Source organism: Callorhinus ursinus, unplaced genomic scaffold, assembly GCF_003265705.2.
Source record: "Callorhinus ursinus isolate GAN/ISIS: 27379988/994484 unplaced genomic scaffold, GSC_fseal_2.0 scaffold57, whole genome shotgun sequence".
Lineage (NCBI taxonomy): Eukaryota > Metazoa > Chordata > Mammalia > Carnivora > Otariidae > Callorhinus > Callorhinus ursinus.
Genome location: NW_027397119.1, coordinates 7,454,521 through 7,475,765, shown reverse-complemented (window position 1 = coordinate 7,475,765; position 21,245 = coordinate 7,454,521). Strand labels below are relative to the sequence as shown.

Here is a 21,245-nt window from a genome sequence, read left to right as displayed (position 1 = left end):
GATTTTGTCCAAATAGCCTAGGGCTTCATTTATAGGGAAGCATCCAGCAGACCTCCCTAGTTGTCTCCCCGTAGCCCCCTTGGCCCTGCCCAGGAGCACCACACCCATGCCTCCTCTCATAGGGATGGTGGAAATGATCCCCAATGCCGAGACGCTGCGCAAGATCCAGGTGGAGCACGGGGTGACTGGTTCCTTCAAGGACCGGCCCCTGGCAGACTGGCTGCAGAAACACAACCCCGGGGAGGACGAGTATGAGAAGGTAGGATTGGGGGTGGGGGCGAGGCTGGGGGCGGGGTGGGGCTGACTCTGGCACATGGCTGTGTGAGCGCAAGGCCTGCGCGTGCGCAGAGGAGACAGCTCAGCTGTGTCGGGAGGGAAGAAACACGCTGGGCTGACAGGTGTCTCCCCATAGTTAGGGTTCGGGTCAAATGACTGTGGTAAGGGGACTGAGAAAAACCCCTGGTGTCCAGCTGGGAAACCTTCGTTGAGCCCCACCCCCAACCCCCTACCCCCTACCCCCTACCCCCTACCCCCGCAGATTGAGCTTTGGGAGCAGGAGGGGGGCCAACTTTTGAGAAACTGCCTGGATCTCTCCTAATGGTGGCTCCTGTTCAGTTCGTCCTGTGCCCTCAGAGGGCTTCAGTGGCACTTTGTAGAACAAGAGTTAGTTGGAGGAGACTTTAGAGATAATTTTTTTTTAATTTTTTATTGTTATGTTAATCACCATACATTACATCATTATTTTTTGATGTAGTGTTCCATGATTCATTGTTTGTGCATAACACCCAGTGCTCCACGCAGAATGTGCCCTCTTTAATACCCATCACCAGGCTAACCCATCCCCCCACCCCCCCTCCCCTCTAGAACCCTCGGTTTGTTTTTCAGAGTTCATCGTCTTTAGAGATCATTTTTATCCAACCCCTCTTTTCACGATGTGAATTAGGATCCACTCAGTTGTTCCCAGTTATGGAGCTGGTTTGAGGCAAGGCTATAAATAAGCAGAAGCCAGGATTAAGGCTGGAGAGGAGACAGAGGTCATAGAAAAGGAGGTTGGCCTGGTCCTTAGGAGGAGCATTCTTAGGTGGTAGGGCTTTGGTGGCCTGCTGTGGTGCATGGCTGGTCCACGGTTTCGTGGTGCTAGTCTGTGTTTATTGAGTTTGGGGGAGGGGAGCCAGTCCTAATAACCAACTCATAAGAGATGGGCTATAAGCCAAAATGCCCATTTATATAATTTAACTTCTAAGGGGACCCGATACTAAGGTATATTGATCAGTGCATTTTATCCCGGAGGGAAAACCTGTATGGACAGCCGAATTATAATCAGAATGTTTGTTTAGTGAACATGTAATTAGATGATCCTAGATGGCCTTAAATGTTCCATTCCCCAGGATTTCATTCCTGGCCTGCTGTACTCTCTTTGAATTCTCGTGCCTGCTCATCAGCTCTTATTACTTTAAGTACCACCCGTTTGCTGACATCTTCCAAAGCCATTCCTTCCTCCCTCCCTTGAGCTGTATGCTCTGAGCCATCTGCTTACTGGGTGTCTGTACTTGAACTTCATGCATACCTCAAACTCAGTACAGGCAAACCCAATCTTTCCATCTCGTTTTCTTGAAGCCTGCTTTTTTGTGTGTTTCCTGTTAGTAAATAGTGTGAGTCTCTATCTCGTCACCCAGGGCAGAGCCGTGAGTCTTCCTGACGCTTCCTTCTGGCTCACCTCTGCTGTACCAAGCCCTGTTGATTCTCCTCCCCCAGCATCTCTCACAGCAGTCCTCTCCTTTCTATTCCTTTCAGCTATGTGCTGTCTAGAATGCTTTTCCTTCTGTTGCCATCCTCTGCTTGAAGTCAGAGGTTGTTTTCTAAATAAAGTATAAACCGCTCATGTCACTCCTTTACTCTAGGTTCTTCAAAGGCTCCCTATGTCCTAAAACACAGGTCCAACATCCATGGCGTTGCACACAAAGCCTGTTGGAATCCAGCCCGGCCTACCCCTGCAGTCCCATCCCCTGCAGCTCCCCTCTTATGATAACTTATGCCCCAGCCTAGGAGGCTCCTTCTATTTCCCCGATACCTTTAGATGATCGTGTTCCTTCTGCCTGGAAAACCAGGTGTTCCCTTCCCCATCCCTCAAAACCTACCCTCTGTATATTGTCAATCACAAGACCCTCGACCCCACTAACATGTATTCCTCAGGTATTAAATGGCCACCACACAGAGGCACTGTGCTTGGTGCTGGACTTACAACATCTTCCGGCCAATGTAATAGAAAGTTATAATAAATATGATAGAAGGATGCAGGACAAGAATGCACAGAGAAATTCACTCTGTGTCCTTGTGTTTATTTTATTTTTTTTTTTTTTGTCCTTGTGTTTAATATCAGTCTTCCAAACGCAGCCTGTCAGCTCTTCCCGGCTTTCTACTAGAACAGTGCTGGTAGTTTCTTCCACTGACTTCCAGGAGGAAGGAACTAGAACCATTTGTCTTCTGGCCACTTCCTGAGCAAAGAGAGTTGCCCACATCCTTCAAGTGAAAACCCCTTAAATCAGGAGAGCTCCCTTGGTCTGGCGAGACTTCCTGCAGCTAACAACACTCCACGTAACTTAGGTGATGAGACGAGTCATTTACCCACAGCCATACAGCTCTTTTGTGAGTCAAGATAGGATGCATTCCAGGTAGGGGCCCCTGGCTCGCTCAGTCGGTAGAGCGTGCAACTCTTGATCCTTGGGGTTGTGAGTTCGAGCCCCACATTGGGTGTAGAGCTTACTTCAAAATAAAATCTTAGGAAGGAAGGAAGGAAGAAAAGAAAGGAAGAAAGGAAGAAAAGAGAAAGGATACACTTCAGGTAGAAAGAACATCTATGGCAGAAGACAAGCTGATGGAGATGAAGGTCAAGACTGGGAAGTTCTCCTACTGGGTTGTACTCCTGACTGAGTGGTTTCTCTTCATTCATCTATTTCTCTGTCTGGGAAATAGTCCTTTCCTTCCAGAAGGTGCATTCTGTGATTTCTTTTGTAGACGTTCTGTTCTTAGCTTCCTGTGGACTCGCCACCTGGCTTAATTAGACAAGTGACTGGGCAGGGGGTTCCATGTGGCTAGTTTTGAAATAGGCCTTGTGGATGGTCAAGAAGCTGCTGGGAGATAAGACCCCTAGACCCTGGGGAGAGAAAAGAGTGAGTGCTGGATGAATGCCAGTGGCAGTGGGGCTGTTGGGGCTCAATGGGGGAGGAGTCTGTGGGAGCTGGAAGGGCCTGGGACTCCCGGCCCTGAAGGAGGGGGGGAAATTTGCAGAGAGAGGCAGGGAGAGCACACATTCTCCGGGAAGCTTTCTCTCATTCTCAAGTCTGTGTCTGAACATTCCTTGTCAGCTGTGTGCCAGTTTTTGCCCTCTGCTGATGAGTCTTTCTTCAATTCTTAAGAAATTCTATAAACCTCACAAAGAGGATTCAGAGGGTAAAAGGTATCCATTTGCTAATTCCATTATTTGTACTTCTCAGAGAGACAGAGAAGGGGACAGATGTTGACCAGATGAAATAAGGTGGATCTTAGCCACCCCTCCCTCCTGTTTTATACTTAAAAATATCTCTCACACAGTTTACCAGCTAGAGATGTCTGATTTTCAAGTGTAAAACCCTCCTAGGAGTGTTGAACTGCCTCAGCTCTTCTTTGGAGTGAAGTGGCTTTGATTAGATTAGCATTTAGCTGCTACCAAGAACCCTGGGAATGGAAGGTGTCTACGGGGCAGGGAGAAGCCCGGAGAATTCTGAGCAGGGTCAGGAAGAGACCCAGAAGTCGGCAGCCTCAGGGCTGTGCTTTAATTGAACCAGTCACAACTGTTTGGGAACGTGGTAAACATCCGTCTTCCTGTCTATTAAGGTCTCTTCAGTCAGGGCTGCTCAAGTCAGGGCTCCCAGATAAGTTCAGTCTTTCCAATCAGTTTTCCTAGAAGAAGGAAAGGTGCAGAGGATGATGAATGGCAGATAAAGTGGTGGAGATACACACACCAGCCTTCCACCTCCTTACAGCCCGTGAGACAGGAGAGAGGTGTCTGTGTGCGTGGGGGTGTGCATGAGAGCAGGGTTGGCTGGATTGAGGCTGGCCGTGGCCCTTGGAGTCCCTCGGAGCCAGCTTTCTGTCCTCTCCTCCCATCTGCCTGCCTCCCCCTGCTCCCCGCCCCAGGCTGTGGAGAACTTCATCTACTCCTGTGCTGGCTGCTGCGTGGCCACGTATGTCCTGGGCATCTGTGACCGGCACAATGACAATATCATGCTGAAGACCACTGGCCACATGTTCCACATAGACTTTGGCCGCTTCCTGGGCCATGCTCAGATGTTCGGCAACATCAAGCGGTAAGTGGTCTCCTGAAGCCAGGCTGCATGTGGAGGGCAGGGAGGTCCGTAGAAGTGGCTCTGGGCTGAACACAAGCCTCTCATGGAAGTGGGCTGCACTTGAGCCCCTGGGCTGAGCAGCTTTGGAGAATCGAAGCCTGAGAAAGAGGTCAAGTAGTTGCAGGGCCTCACAGAAGAAGGTGGGGACCAGCTCTTCTTCCTCCCTGCTGAGGCCTGAGCAAGGGGAAATGAGCCCAAACCACAGCAAAAGGGAATCGTTACCTATCCAGGAAAAAAATATTGGTAGCACACAGACAAGGAATCTATGAAGGACGTCTCTGGGGATCTTTTGAGATTAAGGTAGGAAAAGCAAAAGGGAACAGTTAGGGAGAGCCCCATCTCTCCAGGTTCCCACAGGTGATGAGGGGCATTCTCTGATGTACCCCACAAGGTGGGGGGCTTCCTCCTCCATGCTGACTTTCTACCTGTATGTTCCCCTCGGCCCAGGGACCGTGCCCCCTTTGTCTTCACCTCGGATATGGCGTATGTCATCAACGGGGGTGACAAGCCTTCCAGCCGCTTCCATGATTTTGTTGACCTTTGCTGCCAAGCCTACAACCTCATTCGCAAGCACACCCACCTCTTCCTCAACCTCCTGGGCCTGGTGAGGAGCTCCATCCCTTTCTGAACCCCTCCTTCTTATCATCTGGCACCATCTTTAAGACGCCCCTGTCTTGCTTCAAAGGATTTCTGGAGATGTGCTTCTCTGAGGTCCAGATAAAGGCAGGGCCCAGACTACTGGGAACAGTGGTGTCTGTGCGGTGTCTGACTTCCCGCCCCAGCCCCTCCCTTCCTGTGGCCTTCTAGCCACCGTCCACAGCATCCGTCTGCCACCCCCTAGGAGGGTTAGGGAGCCTAGCTGTAGAAAATCTGGCCTTCTAGGGGGAAGGAGCAAGAATGTCTGGTTTTACAGGTGCCCTCTCTCCATCTTTGCTTTCCTTCTAGATGTTGTCCTGTGGGATCCCCGAGCTCTCAGACCTGGAGGACCTCAAATATGTTTATGATGCTCTAAGGCCTCAGGACACAGAAGCCAATGCTACTACCTACTTCACCAGGTAACACCCCTTGCACAAAACAGTGCTCCCCCCCCACCCCGAGTCCTTCATTTCCAGGCTGCCCGATGGGGAGGAGTGGAGCTAGGGACACGGGGAAGGCATAGCTCGGATGGCAGAGCCTACAGTTGACACGTGGCTGTTGTCCTAACTTCGCCTCTGACTTAGGGAAATCACTGGACTTCCCCGACTCCGTTCTCTGTCTGTACTTTGGTGCTCACCTTTGTGGATGGAGCCATAGCAATCTCTTACGTTCTTGCCAGGTCTTGGTCAAAGACTTCGTTTATGGGACAAACATGGAGTTTTCTTAGTCCTCAGCTCTCTGGATCAGAACCCTTGCACTTACCAAAACATGGTCTTCCATGGTTCCATCTTCCCATACTTGGCAGTGTTGTTAGGCACACGGTATGGAAGCAAGGAAGTATCTCTGCACTCATGTCTACAGTTCTGTTCGTGTAGGCGATGCCTCAGTTTTATCATGCACTCTTTTTGGAACTTGGCGAACTAAATTTTCTCTGTTGGTCTCACATAGAACCTCCCTTTTGATCTGAAATCTCTAGACTGAACGGTGCTTGGTAAGATTCCACTGCACTGGAGGTCTCCTGTATGTAGACATTTTCATGCTGACCCTATGGTGGAATCCCTAATTCCTACCTTGGTTTAACTGTCTTTGGTTCAGGAGGGCAGCGAGGGGAGATAAGACCCCAGGATTCACATGAATAAATTGCATGTAGATAATTGTGTGCCAGTCAAGCATTCTATTAGGGTATTACGCAGGGAAAATGATTGTATCTGAGCTGAGTGTCAGGCTCAGGAGTCCGGGGATACTCATGGAGATCGCTCTGTCCAGGCAGTGGGGACTTGGGTCCGTGGTTACATCCTTTTCTTCCCATCCTCCTGCACCAACAGGTTGATTGAGTCCAGCCTGGGCAGTGTAGCCACAAAGCTCAATTTTTTCATCCACAACCTGGCTCAGATGAAGTTCACAGGCTCAGACGACCGGCTGACCCTTTCCTTTGCCCCCCGAACACACACACTCAAGAGCTCTGGCCGCATCAGTGATGTTTTCCTCTGCCGCCACGAGAAGACTTTCCACCCCAACAAGGGCTACGTAAGTGTTTTCTCCGATCTGACCCTGTCTTGCTCCCCACCGCCCCCAGCATATTGCGGTTCTGACTTTCTCTTCACATCCGCACAGTGGGCACTGGAGTTGTGAGCATCCCAAGCTCCGTGCAGTGCAGTCACAGACTGAGCCTCTCCCCTGCCCGAGGGGGCTGCTAGAATCGGGGCTGAACTGCATGGTTGTTCCGTCTGGGTCAGGGGTCCTATGAAACATGTGCAGGACAAATGTACATCTGTCTCATCTTCTCCTTTGGAGACACTTTTGCACTTTTCCTTCTGGAAAGTGGACCCCCCCAGCACACGCATGCACACACCCCTTCCCTCTTCTGTTCCCTCACCCACTCCCTTCATTCAGTGCACGGGGTTTGGCAGGTATTCTCTAAGACTTGGACCTTTGCAGGTTTATGTAATAAAGGTGATGCGAGAGAACACTCATGAGGCCACTTACATCCAACGGACGTTTGAGGAGTTCCAGGAATTACACAATAAGCTACGGCTGCTCTTCCCTTCTTCCCAACTGCCCAGGTAGCTGCCCCCTTTCCTCTTCGCACAGGGGGATCCTGGGGAGGGAGAAGGGATAGGGGGCCGGCAGGATCGCAGGATCCTAAAACTACCCTTTCCAAGATTTGCTTGGTTTTCTTGGCCTGGCAATGAGGGTGGTAACACGTGCGCCCCCTGCTGGCCAGGATCTCCTGACTCTCTCAGTCCAACGTTGAAAATGAGCCTTGGGTCCACCTGCCGGGAGAGAAAACTGGGGCGAAAGGCAGAGGACTAACTGGATCTGAAGATGTTTTAAAGTTTCTTATCTTTTGAAGAGTAGAAGATAAATAGATAAACAAAATTTGGCATATACATATAATGGAATATTAGTAAGACTTAAAAAGAAGGAAATTCTGACACAGCATGGATGAAACTTGAGGACATTATGCTCCGTGAAATAAGCCAATCGCAAAAAGACAAATACTGTGTAATATTCCACTTTTATGAGTCTCTAGAGTAGTCAGATTCCTGGAGACCAAAACCAGAATGGTGGTCGCCAGGGCTTGGAGGGAGGGAAGGAGGGTGGAATAGGGTGTTTAATGAGTACAGAGTTTTAGTTGTGCAAGATGAAAGAGTTCTGGAAATGGTTGGTGGTGATGGTCGCACAATACGGTCTATCTAATGCCATTGAACTGTAATGGTTGTGATGGTAAATTTTATCTCCTGTGTGTGTCATCACACATTTTTAAAAAGGAATTTTCGGGCGCCTGGGTGGCTCAGTCGGTTAAGCGACTGCCTTCGGCTCAGGTCATGATCCTGGAGTCCCAGGACCGAGTCCCGCATCGGGCTCCCTGCTCGGCAGGGAGTCTGCTTCTCCCTCTGACCCTACCCCCTCTCATGAGCTCTCTCTCTCATTCTTTCTCTCAAATAAATAAATAAAATCTTTAAAAAAAAACAAAACAGCAATTGCTTTAAAAAAAAAAAAAAAGGAATTTTCAAGTGAACTTTTTACCCTGATGGGAAAGACTGCGGGCTCCTCCAGAGCCCCGAGGCACTTCTGGGGGAGCCCTAGCACTGCCCAACAGCTCGGCTTTCTTGTCTGGGGTTCCTGGGACTGCTGCGTGAAATGCTGCCCGAGTGTGTCGTTGGCGCAGCCCCGGGGAGCCGTGGGAGGAATGGGGCCGGCTGGTGAGAAATGTGAGTCAGGTCGCTGAAAACGCAAATGAAACGTGACAAAAGCCTGCCGCCTCTTCATTTTCTTTCCCCTTCTTGCCTCTCCTGCATTCCCACGGCCCGCCTGCTTCGCCAGCTTCCCTAGTCGCTTCGTGATTGGACGCTCCCGGGGGGAGGCGGTGGCCGAGCGGCGGAGGGAGGAGTTAAACCGCTACATCCGGCACTTGACCCACGAAGCCCCCGAGGTGGCCGAGGTGGGTGGGTTCTCCTCTGTTCGGGGGGCGCTGGGGTGGGGGGATGTGGGGGAAGCGGGGAGGGGGCGAGCCCCCTGGCGGTCAAGGACGGGACTTGACTCTTTGGGTCTGACTCTGCGGAGGAGGAGGAGGGGGAGGGGGAGGGGGAATAAGAGGGGGAATAAGAGGGGGAAGGAAGGAGGAAGGGGAAGGGGGGGTGAAAGAAAGAAGAGGGGAGGAGGGTCTTGGCTCCCGCCTCTCAGGTCATGCCTTTAAATGTAATGAAAGCATGCCACCGGCAGCAGGGAGAGAGGAGAGACATTTACGTATCAGAAGCCATCCCAGAGTGCTAGGAGTGATCAGAACCTTGGGAAGGAAGGGGTTCTTGAGGAAAAGGAGTTTTCTGAGCAGGCTGAGTGTGTTTATTTACCAAGTTGTTGTGTTGTTTTTTTTTTTAAACAATTGGTATTACAATTTGGGGGTACAATGGGCATAAAAACAAATACAGTCATCAGGAGGTCCCCTCCCAGATCATCTCATCCCATTTCCATCTTTCCTTCCTATTTATCTATATGCAAATGTGACTCTTACCATTTTATACTGGTCATAGCTTCAGTATTACTCTTAGAGCACAACTTTAAATATCTGTACCAGATTAATACTTTGACTTGCAATCCCAAAATCTCCTTAACCATTTGTTTCTTGAGAGAGAGATTATGTCCATTTTTCCCCCCACTATTAATGTTAGGGTAGGTATTTTCACATTTTAGTTTTTGTTTTCCCTGACACAGTTAGGAAACATTCTCAAGAAGAGTAGAATTCAGGGGCACCTGGGTGGCTCAGTCGTTAAGCGTCTGCCTTCAGCTCAGGTCATGATCCCGGGGTCCTGGGATCGAGCCCCGCATCGGGCTCCCTGCTCCGCGGGAGGCCTGCTTCTCCCTCTCCCACTCCTCCTGCTTGTGTTCCCTCTCTCACTGTGTCTCTCTCTGTCAAATAAATAAAATCTTTAAAAAAAAAAAAGAAATACAGTTTAGGGTAAACATTGCAATAGTAACTGATGTGTTGGAAGAAGAAACCACATTTAAAAAAAAAAAAAAAAAAAAAAAAAAAAGAAGAGTAGAATTCATGGTCTCTGTCCAGGGCTGGGTCAGGTACTTCTCTGCTTGAGAGGTCTGTGTGTGTCCATGGGGGAGGGCATGGCAGAGAAGAACAGACTGCTTTTTGACCTGATGTGACGACCTAGGTTTTTTTTTTTTCCTTTTAAAAAACTTGTTAATATGAGAACTTTCAAACATACGAAAAAGCCAGAGAAACAGTATAATGTGTGCCTATATGTCCATCACCTAAACAGTTAATGTTTTGCCGTATTTGCTTATTTTTGTATGAAGTATTTTAAAGTCAATCACAGACATCATGACATTCGACATGTCCCTAAATAGTCTCTATGCAACTCTGAAAAATAAATTCTTCTATAACTACAGTATCATTATATCATCCAATACACGGTCCATGTTCAAAGTTTCCCTGTCCTCCCCCGAATTCTTTTTACAGTTGGTTGATTTGAGCCATGATCCAAACAAGAAGTACATACTACATTTGGTGGTTCCATTTCATAGGACTCTCTTAATCTGGAATAGTCCCTTTCGTTTTTTTTTTTTTTTTTTTTAATGGGGCCGTTGTCTTATTGAAGAATGACTCTGTCTCTGATTCCATTGCAGTGTGATTTGGTGTACACCTTCTTTCACCCCCTGCCCCGAGATGAGAAGGCTGCGGGCACCAGTGCAGCTCCTAAGTCCTCAGGTATACTGTCTTTTCTGTCACATTCCTGCCAACCTCTCTGAACCATTCCCGGGGTAGTTTTCTCCTGCCCCCACCCCCTCCCAGTTCTCTTCCCTTGACTTGTCTCTGTTCCTTTGCTTCCTGGCTAGAGGATCTGGTTTCCCACTCGGGCTGGGGGGCCCATGGCTCCTCACACAGGCTTCCCACGGACAGGATATTCAGTTGGTGCTTATACACACACATTGGACAGACCATCTCCACCCAGTCCTAAATCACGTGCACAGAATCAACTGGCAGTTCCCCCGTGGGGTATCAGGAGACCAACATGAAAATATGGGGGTGGAGGGTGGGGAGAAGAAACCAGAAACATCTGCCTGGCACCAGATGGGGACAAAACTGGCCTCATGACCTTTCTTGCGTTCTTTGTCCCTGTAGACGGCTCATGGGCCCGGCCTGTCGGGAAGGTGGGCGGGGAGGTGAAGCTGTCCATCTCCTACAAAAACAATAAACTCTTCATTATGGTGATGCATATTCGGGGCTTGGTAAGTATACGCACAGTCTTCATTTGGTTCTCTATCTTTCTTGTACTTGTCCAACTTTGGCGAGTAGCCTAATTACTCTGAGCCTTTTTTTTTTTTTAAAGGATTTTATTTATTTGAGAGAGAGAGACAGCACAAGCAGTGGGGGGTGTGGGGGAGGGACAGAAGGAGAGGCAGGGAGCCCGACACGGGGCTCAGTCCCGGGACCCTGGGATCATGACCTGAGCCGAAGGGAGATGCTTAACTAGTGGAGCCACCCAGGCGCCCTTACTCTGAGCCTTATTAAAATGGAGATAGTGTTGGTATCTGCCTGGTAGAGTTGGGGGGGGGGGGTTAAATGAAAGAGTGCATGCAGAGCACTGAACAGATAGTGCTAAGTGCTCTGGTAAGCAATAAAGCAGAGGACGGATGCTGGGATGGAGCGAAGTCATGGCAGTTGTATAAAGAGTGGTCAGGGAAGCCCTCCTTGATGAGGAGATATTCGAGCACAGCTGGAAGGAGGTGAGGCTTGTTCCAGGCAGAGGGAGTGGTTAAATCCACAAGCCCTGAGTCAGGAGCCTGCCTGGGGTGTGTTGGGAAGCGCAGGGGGTCATTGCGGCTGAAGGCTGCGGAACAAAGGGGTGAAGAGTGGATGATGGGGTTGGAGAGAGCGCAGCGGAATGGAGCCCGGGTCCCACAGTCAGTCAGGCTTTTACCCTGAGTGCGATGGGTACCATGGGAGGGTTTTTGAGCAGAGGCATGACAAAATCTAATTTAAGTTTTATTTTTATTATTTATTTTTTAAAGATTTTATTTATTTATTTGACAGAGAGAGACACAGCGAGAGAGGGAACACAAGCAGGGGAAGCAGGAGAGGGAGAAGCAGGCTTCCCATGGAGCAGGGAACCCGATGCGGGCTCGATGCCAGGACTCTGGGATCATGACCTGAGCCGAAGGCAGACGCTTAACAACTGAGCCACCCAGGCACCCCCTCATTTAAGTTTTAAAAGGATCAGGCTGGATGAAGCCCTAATTGGCTGGCCTTCAGCAAGCCACTTAATCTGTGTGACTCATCTTCCACCTCCTGGGGGTTACTTGGATCAAATGACAAACTAGACAAAGACATTGGGCCAGGCAGGAAGATATCTAGAGACGTGATGGCTCGGTCAAAACAGACCAAGGGATGGCATGGCCGAGCATTTGTATGAAAAGTATAGACTGGGTATAATAGGCTACCAGGTTGATGTTTTAGTAGGACACCTCATATTGTCATGGGACAGGTTTCTGTCAGAATGGAGTGAGCTGGGATGTACATGCCTGTGCCCCAAAAGAAGCCAGGTGTGGGGGCTAAGAGTCTCTGGCTGGGTGGGGGGTGGTGATCACAGGAATGGTGATAAAAGACACAGACCTAGGAATCTTTTTTTTTTTTATTTAAAAAAAATTTCCATTCCCTTTGTAGCAACTGCTCCAGGATGGGAATGACCCGGATCCCTACGTCAAGATTTACCTCCTCCCTGACCCTCAGAAAACCACTAAGAAGAAAACCAAAGTGGCCCGGAAAACCTGCAACCCCACGTACAATGAGATGGTGTGTGAGGCATGCCCTGGAGAGGGGCTGGGGTTAGCTGACTACACCTGTTTGTGGAAGTCAAGTGATGTTGGAATGTGGCCCCACCCATCCATTTACGTACCGTCATGTGGCAGCGGCAGGATGGCATACTCCTGACATAGATCAGACCCTATGGCCTCAAAAGCCTAAAGTATTTCCTATCTGGCCCTTCCCGTAAACAAGTTTGCTGACCCTGAGGGTTGGGATTCCACAGCTGGGGCGTGGCCTGGGCCCTGTCCCGTGGGGGTGGGGGGGCAGGGGGAGGAGTCCTTTGCCGATAATGAGCGGTGGGCCCAGTACAAAGCCCTAACCTGCCTGACCCCTCAGCGAAGAACGAAGTTCTTTAAAGCTTTTCTCGGGTTCCAGGTGCCTTCTCTATCCCCTCGAACTCTGGTTGGGGAGCTCAGTGGTCTCAGCCTCGGCCAGATGAAACCCCCATGGCCCTAAGCGTCTCCCTCTTCTGTGTTCCCTCTCTTCCCAATCTCTGCGCTTGCAGCTGGTGTATGATGGGATCCCCAAGGGAGACCTGCAGCAGCGGGAGCTGCAGCTGAGTGTGCTGAGTGAGCAAGGATTCTGGGAGAACGTTCTCCTCGGGGAGGTGCACATCCGTCTGCGAGAGCTGGACCTGGCCCAGGAGAAGACTGGCTGGTTCGCACTGGGATCTCGAAGTCACGAGACCTTGTGAGCCCAGCAGAGCCCTCCCCTTTCCCCCCTCCCCCGCCCAGGACCCCAGGCTGCTGGGGGAGCCAAGGGAGAGGACTCATCCCCTGCCCCAGGGGCCCTTTCCTTGCGAAGGGGCAGGGCCCTCGGTGGGCCTCCCCTCTGTCCGGGCGGATCGGGCCTCTGTGACAGGAGGTAGGGAGAGTAAGATGCTCTCTGCTGTCCCCTCCTCTGCCAAGTCAATTTGGGTTCGTTGTGATGAGCAGCCCCTTGGAGGCTGTGAGGTGGCAGCAAAGTTTTAAGTTTACCTTGTGTCAAGGGAGCAATGCCTGGTTTGGGGTGAGTGGGGTGGGCTGTATGAAGTAGCATTTGCGGGGAGGGTGGGTGGATTATGTTTATTTTTATTTTTAAAAAATGAAATAGTAATGTTGTCCTGACTGGACAGGAAGCCTCATGCGAAGGGACTTCACATATGCCTCGGAAGGCAAGAGAGGAAGACTATTTGGACTTTTTGTATGATTAAGGTTCTTATTGGACTTTTCCTTAGGTTTTTGTTTGTTTGCTTCTCTGTTTTTCGTTTTTGTTTTTCTATCTATAGGACTTACTTGGGGAGGGGCCCAGTGGGTCCTCGGTTAGAGCCCTCCCTCTCTGAAGGCAGGTCAGGGAGGGGTGGGGAGGGCGGGTGTGCTGGACTGAGGCCTGTGCGGGGCCTTTCTGATTTTGCCTCCAAAGGAGAGCGATGTGCTACCTACGTGTGTAAGGAAGGGCCTTCCGAATGGGGCTCTCAGAGGACCTGTATTCAGGGACCTGGGCTCTCTCAGGGGGAGTTTTTCATCTCATCTTCCCCTACTTTGCTAGGACTTGCCCTGAATACTGTCTTCTACCCCTCCATTCTCACGGCCCCCCTGGGGACCGTCTGGTACCCGCAGATACGCTGGGGGTGCTCCTCCATAGGTCTCTCTCCCTTCCTTTTTCTCCGGTGGGATAAAGTGCTGCTTCAGCTTTGATTTGCTTCCACCCAAGGGTGTCCCGGCCCTGGGCAGGGGCCTCTCGGCCGCAGATGCCGGGGGGGGGGGGTGTCCCATCAACCCACCACACCTCTCCTTTTTGTGTGCTGCTTTCCCCAAACTCCATTTCTGTCACACTTTTTTTTTTTTTTTTTTTAAGAATTTCCCTCATTCTGTGGGGCCATAAACCTATTTAGTCTGGAGCCAAAGGGATGCCCTAAGTGGAGGAAAGGGGCCTGGGGTGGGGGATTCCAGTGATGTTCTTTGGTTTCGAGGAGGCTGGAGTGGAGGGCGTGGTTGATCCCCTGGAGCTGAGCTGGGAGGGAGAGACCGGGGCTCTTAGCTCTTAGACTCTTTATTCCCTACCAGATGGACTTCAAATTCACTCTTGCGCTTTACTCCAGAGGGTTGTATTCCTTGGAAAAAGAGGGAGAGACTTCGAAATTGATAGGAACTTTTTAAAGCAGACTTGGCTGGATGTACCCCATGAGGGGGGCACGGAGGTAATCGAGGAAACTCTCAACTGTGCCTCTCCCCAGCTTCCTTCTCAGCTCCAAGGATCAGAAATCCCCCCCTTGGCTGACTCATTCCCTCACTGGAGAAAGAAGCTCCATTCACTGAAGCCACAGGGTAGCAAGGAAACCTAAACTTTTCTTTTAGGTTCAAAATGTCAAGGATCAAGTAGCCACTGTGGGGAAGGGGGTGGGGGAGGTGGGGACAGGGATGGAACTTCTCCAGATGAACGGACCATAGTTGTGTTACTGGCTCTTTGCCCGTAGCTCATTTTATTTTGACCTTCTGTGCCCCTGACGTAAAGAGGTCTGTGTACTGTACCCACTTCCCAGACATCCTTGTGTCTGCTACTTTCTCTGGAATTGTATTTTCTAATAAATGACACTTGAGAAAAACAAAAACTAGCATTTTCAAGATTGGTTGATGTTTCGATGAAAACAGCTGGTGTACAAGGTGAAATAGTTTCACCCAGGTTGGTGGTCTTACAAATGGTGCCTTTCAGCTGCACTGGTGCCCTGCCAAATCTAGCCTCAGAACAACTCGATCGGTGAGCAGTAGTGTCCCCATTTCACCGATGAGGAAACAAGCTCAGAGAGATTAAGTTAGTGGCCTAAGGACACAGCCAGTAGGCCTTGGGCCTGGAATTTGAATCTAGGATTGACACCAAGCCTGGGGCAACCTCAGGTAAATACAGTCCCTTAAGTTGGTATATTATTTGTTAGTTTTCAGAGTGTTTTATATGTAGGTGATGTCACTTTTCCATTACAACCAGCATGAGAAGCCCATATGGCTCATTCATTCATTCTGTCAACAAAGGTTTACTGTGTTTACCAGTGCTACCTTGTGACATGCTTCCATTCACAAAGAATACAGCTCATGGAGTTGTGCACCGGGCCCTGGGCCATGTACCAGGCTGAGGGTTACAAAGGTAAATCAAGATAATCTGCATTTAAGAAGTCTACCGCCTAGTGGTATTTAACCAACCACATTTTATAAAAGAGGAAACTGAACCTCTGAGGTGCCTTACAACTGTGAAGTCATGAGAGCAGAGCCGTAGCCCAGAACGTGGAACTCACCAAATGGAAAAAGGAGGCCATGTGACCCTTGTTCAAGCATCTCACCCAGAAGTTTTCAAAACTCTGCAGTGGGGTGTCCTGTTTCACCCTGGGAAATTCTGTGGGGCTTCCAAGGGACTTCCAGTAGTAAAGAGTAGGAAGTGTTACCTATCTTGCTGGGTTTCCAAGTGGTTTTTGAGATGTCACTGCACTTCTGGGCAAATCCCAGTGGACCTTTTAAAAGTTAGAACTTGAATCCGGCAAGAGTCTTAGTTGAGGAAATTTCTTGGCCAAATGAGGCAGAAATCTGAACCACCCTGAAGGGGCGGGGATGGGAGCTGGGAGTAGAGGAAGAGGGGGTGCTCAGGGAAAAGAAGAGATGCCAAAAATGAAATAACCTGACTGGCTGGGATTTGGGAGCAAAGATTAGATTGGACTTGAAAGGTCAAAAATGAGGCAGCATTTTGTTTTAATTTTTTATTGTTATGTTAATCACCATACATTATATCATTAGTTCTTGATGTAGTGTTCCATGATTCATTGTTTGTGCATAACACCCAGTGCTCCACGCAGAACGTGCCCTCTTTAATACCCATCACCAGGCTAACCCATCCCCCACCCCCCTCCCCTCTAGAACCCTGTTTGTTTTTCAGAGTCCATCTTTCATGGTTTGTCTCCCCATCCGACTTACTCCCCTTCATTCTTCCCCTCCTGCTATCTTCTTCTTTTTCTTTTTTCTTAACATATGTTGCATTATTTGTTTCAGAAGTACAGGTCTGTGGTTCATCAGTCTTGCACAATTCACAGCGCTCACCGTAGCACATACCCTCCCCAATGTCTATCACCCAGCCACCCCATCCCTCCCACCCCCACCACTCCAGCAACCCTCAGTTTGTTTCCTGAGATTAAGAATTATGAGGCAGCATTCTTAAGTTGGGAGGTAATTTTGGTGACTGGACTGTGTCTGAGGGTTCTGTTCAACAGACCACACTAAGGGCGTTCTCTGGGTCAGGCTGGGCGGTCAGGCAGTGTGGCCACGAAAATGACAAAGATGTGGATCCCGTCATCAAGGAACTCCCTGTCCAGCTAGGGAGGGAGGCCCGGGAACAAAGAATTACAGCGCGGAGTCTCCGGATGAGGCAGCGAAGGGGAGGGGCCAGGCAGCCAGAGGGGGCTTCACAAGGAGAGACTTGAACTCACAGAACACCAGATTTTCTTCTTAGTGTGATGGGACTACCGTTGGAAGATTTTGAGAAAGGGACTGTAGCGCTCCAATTTACATTTTTAAAAGGTCATTCTGATTGTGGTAGAAAGACCACACTTTAAAAATGGTGCCCTGGGGTGCCTGGGTGGCTCAGTGGGTTAAGTGGTTAAGCGGTTAAGTATCTAACTCTTGGTTTCAGCTCAGGTCATGATCTCAGGGTTGTGGGATCAAGCCCCACGTCAGACTCTGCACTCGGTTTGGAGTCTGCTTGTCCCTCTCCCTCCCCCTCTCCCCCTTCCCTCCTCACTCCCACCCCTACGTACACACTCTCAAAAAAAAAAAACCTTTATAAAATAATAAAAGGTCATTCTGGCTGTTTGAAGCAAGAATGGAAGCAGCAGAGAAGGCTCTTGCAGAAGGCTAGGAGGGAAATGACAGGGCAGGGAGGTTATGGGGGGTGGTGAGAAGTGGTTCAATTCTGGAGAGAATTAATGAATTTTAAGGTAGAGCCGATGGATTTGCTGATGGATTCGATGTGGAGTTGAGGGAAAGAGGAAGTGAGGGTGACTCTAAGTTTAGGGTCTTGGCAACTGGATGAGGAGGACTGGGGGCAGCCATTGAGGGAGCACTGGGAGGATGGGCTTGGTGGAGCTGAATCAAGAATTTTGTTTTGGGCACCTGGCTGGCTCAGTTGGTAGAGCCAATGACACTTGCAAGATCTCGGGGTCGTGAGTTCAAGCCCCACACTGGACATGGAGCCTACCTAATAAGTAAATAAAATTATTATTTAAAGAGTTTTGTTTTGATCATGATCAGTTTGAGATATGTGGACATCCACGTGGAGAAGCCAGAGAATGGAATCTGAAGCTCCTGGGAGAGGTCAGCCTGGAGTTTAGATATGGATATCATCCGCATGGGGTTGAGATTACCTAGGTTAGGCTAGAAAAAAACACGTGGGTGGACTGAGCTCTGATACAGGCCAACATTCAGAGGAGGAAGAAGAGGAGCCCCTGGAATTGTAGGGAAACCAAGGGAGTGCCATCACGAGAGCCCAAAGAAAAGTACTGTCCATATCCTAGGGCTGCCGTACAAAGCACCGTAGGCTGGGTGAAGTAAGCAACAATTTAATTTGCTCACAGGTCCGGAGGCTGGAAGGCCACGATCAAGCAGAGTCGGTGCCTTCTGAGGGTTGAGAGGGAGAATGAATCTGTTCCATGCCTCTTCTACCTTCTAGTAGTTTGCTGGAAACGGTTCACATTTCTTGACTTGTAGGTGCATCACCCCAATCTCTGCCTTCATGTTACACGGTGTCCTCCCTGCATGTGCATGTGTGTCATGCATGTGTGTCTGTCCTTTGTATAAGGACATAATCATACCAGATTGGACCCACCCTAATGACCTCAACTTGTGAAGACCCTGTTTCCAAATAAGGTCATGTTCAGAAGTCCTGGGGGATTAGGACTTCGCCATCTTTTAGGAGGACACAGTTCAACCCCTCACAGTCAGAGGATTGGACTTGGTAAACTGTTCTTGGCGATCTTGATAAGGGTTGTTTGTTGTTGTTGTTTTCTTAAATAGGCTCCATGCCCAGGGTGGGGCTTGAACTCAACGACCCTGAGATCAAGAGTCTGATGCCCCACCCACGGGGCCAGCCAGGTGCCCCAGGAGGGCTGTCTGAATGAGTAGTGGGGACAAAGTTTACACTGGAGGCAGCTGAAGAGAGAATAGGTGCTGAGAAAGTGGAGACCATGACCATAGATGACTCTTGAGAAACTTTGCTGTAATGGTACAGAAACGTGCAGGGGCGCGAATCTGGGAGAGTTTTTAAAAATTTTTTAAATTTTTATTTTTTGTTAAAGATTTATTTTAGGGGTGCCTGGGAGGCTCAGTCGTTAAGCGTCTGCCTTCGGCTCGGGTCATGATCCCAGGGTCCTGGGATGGAGCCCCGCGTAGGGCTCCCTGCTCCGCGGGACGCCTGCTTCTCCCTCCCCCACTCCCCCTGCTTGTGTTCCCTCTCTCGCTGTGTCTCTCTCCATCAAAAAAATAAATAAAATCTTAAAAAAAATAAAAATAAAACAAGATTTATTTGAGAGAGAGAGAGAGAGAGAGAGAGAGAGAGCAGGGGGGAGGGGCAAAGGGAGAGAGAGAGAGAGAAAGTCCCAAGCAGACTCCACATTGAGAACGGAACCTGACAGAGGGCTTGATCTCAATACCCTGACATCACGATCTGAGCCGAAACCGAGAGTCGCACATTTAACCGATTGTGCCATCCAGGTGCCCCAGGTTTTTTTAACTTTTAAGATGGGTGATACTAACCTGCATGCGAGTGTTTAGAAGCTCGAGAGAGGAAATTACATGTTACAGGAAAGGGGCTAAGGGAGGCCAGAATTCCTTTGGTAGCCACGAAAGGACGGGATCCAGAAGGCTGCTCTTCTTGTCATGGGATTGAAGGCAGGGGTAGTGGGTCCAAATGCAGGTAGATTGGCGGATTTAGTGATGGAAAGATGAGGTGGTTGATGTCCAGTTGTAGCTGGTTTCCCAATTAAGTATGAGGTGTGATCCTAAGCTGAGAATGTGTGTTTACAGGAATGCTGGAAATTGGAAGAACAGGCATTGTGAAACCATCTGAGTGTGGGAGAAACGAAGCTACAGTGGAACTGTCAAGTGCTGTAGGAGTGGCTGGCACTGATGAAATTTGGGATCACAAATATGAAGCCAGTCAGTCGGCACGGTTGAGTGTTTCCACAATGACTGGCCGCAAGTGTGTAGACTCAGAGTAAGTGGGTAGTTGGGTTTAACTAGGGTTGGAATTTTGCCGGAGAAGAGCAAGGGTGTGAAGCGTCTTTGCAAGGGGACCACGGAATTCACGCTGGGGGAGCAGGGAAGTGAAGGAGGGTTTCTGGGGGCTGATAACCAGGGCAGTGTGTTGCAAAGATGGGAGGTGGTAGCCACCCAAAGTGTGGGATACTTAGAAATAAGATTTTGGAGGTGGCACCAGCTCAGAAAAATGAAGTCAAAAGCAATATACCCTTTATGTTGGGCCCGCAAAATCTTTTTAAAATAAATGTACTTAACTGAGGTTTAAATCTTCTCTTTTGCCAAAGTGCCAGTCAGCTTACCAGTCCAAGGACTTCTTGTCTTCACCAGCACGCCTGTGGCCATGGCAACACCTTGCTATCTCTGTGTCCAGAGCTACCCTCCGTCTGCCTTCTACTTGATAGCAGGCTTGAGGAGGCTAGTTTACACTTTATTTTCCTGTTGGGACTGATTGGACAAAGTCACGTATCCCTATGGTATTTGATACTTTATGATTGTGGGGTTTTTTTCCCCCTTTAGAACAACTTCCAAGGTGAGGAAAATAAAATTATGTATTCAATGACTAGATGGGGAAGGGGAGGCTCATTCAAGAAAGCTTTAAGAAATGCTTTTCGGGGGAATGTGGTGTTAATGACAAAGTTGAGAGTAGAAAGCAAAAGGCTTAGCCATAAGGAAGATGTTGTTATTTTAAATTGTGAATATGCTTCCATTCATTCAACAAACATTATAGGTCACCTATTATGTGCCAGTCAACATGTTAGGTCCGGGGTTCCTAAACTGTTTGGTCTCAGGATCCCTTTTACACTCTTTTTTTTTTTTTTTAAGATTTTATTTATTTATTTGAGAGAGAGAATGAGATAGAGAGCATGAGAGGGGAGAGGGTCAGAGGGAGAAGCAGACTCCCCGCTGAGTAGGGAGCCCGATGTGGGACTCGATCCCGGGACTCCAGGATCATGACCTGAGCCGAAGGCAGTCGCTTAACCAACTGAGCCACCCAGGCGCCCCCCTTTTACACTCTTAAAAATTACTGAAGACCCCAAGGAGCTTTTGTTTATGAGCATTATATCTATCAAGAGTTACTATTTAAGGGCGCCTGGGTGGCTCAGTTGGTTAAGCGACTGCCTTCAGCTCAGGTCATGATCCTGGAGTCCCAGGATCAAGCCCCACATCGGGCTCCCTGCTCGGCGGGGAGTCTGCTTCTCCCTCTGACCCTCCCCCCTCTCGTGTTCTCTCTCTCATTCTCTCTCTCTCTCTCTCAAATAAATAAATAAAATCTTTTTTAAAAAGTTACTGTTTAAGAACTCAAAGCTGAGGAATTTTTATTTTTATTTTTATTTTTTCAAAGATTTTATTTATTTATTTGACAGAGAGAGACACAGCGAGAGAGGGAACACAAGCAGGGGGAGTGGGAGAGGGAGAAGCAGGGTCCCCGTGGAGCAGGGAGCCTGATGCGGGCCTCGATCCCAGGGTCCTGGGATCATGACCTGAGCTGAAGGCAGACATTTAACGACTGAGCCACCCAGGCGCCCCCACAACACTTTTTTTTTTTTAACACAACACTTTTAATGAAAAATTATTTTTCAAAACCAAAAATTGTAGCAAAAGAGTGACCTTTTGGGCGCCTGGGTGGCTCAGTTG

The 21,245-nt window shown here is 49.2% G+C and overlaps 1 protein-coding gene across 19 annotated transcripts in view; it reads left to right on the top strand.

The window, feature by feature from the left end:
• PIK3C2B (phosphatidylinositol-4-phosphate 3-kinase catalytic subunit type 2 beta) overlaps nt 1-21,245 on the top strand; it is an 88,974-nt gene that overhangs the window by 49,950 nt on the left and 17,779 nt on the right. For 16 of the 19 annotated variants that reach the window (XR_012375851.1, XR_012375845.1, XR_012375847.1 and 13 more), the window contains 11 exons: nt 123-259; nt 4,177-4,346; nt 4,833-4,989; nt 5,331-5,440; nt 6,347-6,548; nt 6,960-7,084; nt 8,349-8,466; nt 10,164-10,245; nt 10,660-10,766; nt 12,202-12,330; nt 12,848-13,032. Coding sequence is in view for 5 of the 19 variants with exons in the window: in XM_073884630.1 (XP_073740731.1) it covers nt 123-259; nt 4,177-4,346; nt 4,833-4,989; nt 5,331-5,440; nt 6,347-6,548; nt 6,960-7,084; nt 8,349-8,466; nt 10,164-10,245; nt 10,660-10,766; nt 12,202-12,330; nt 12,848-13,032 (1,522 nt within the window). In the remaining 14 variants the exon portion in view is untranslated. Of the gene's footprint in view, nt 1-122; nt 260-4,176; nt 4,347-4,832; nt 4,990-5,330; nt 5,441-6,346; nt 6,549-6,959; nt 7,085-8,348; nt 8,467-10,163; nt 10,246-10,659; nt 10,767-12,201; nt 12,331-12,847; nt 14,933-19,376; nt 19,870-21,245 lie in introns of those variants that run through there. The other 3 variants (XM_073884627.1, XM_025855090.2, XR_012375857.1) reach the window with 3 other exon arrangements.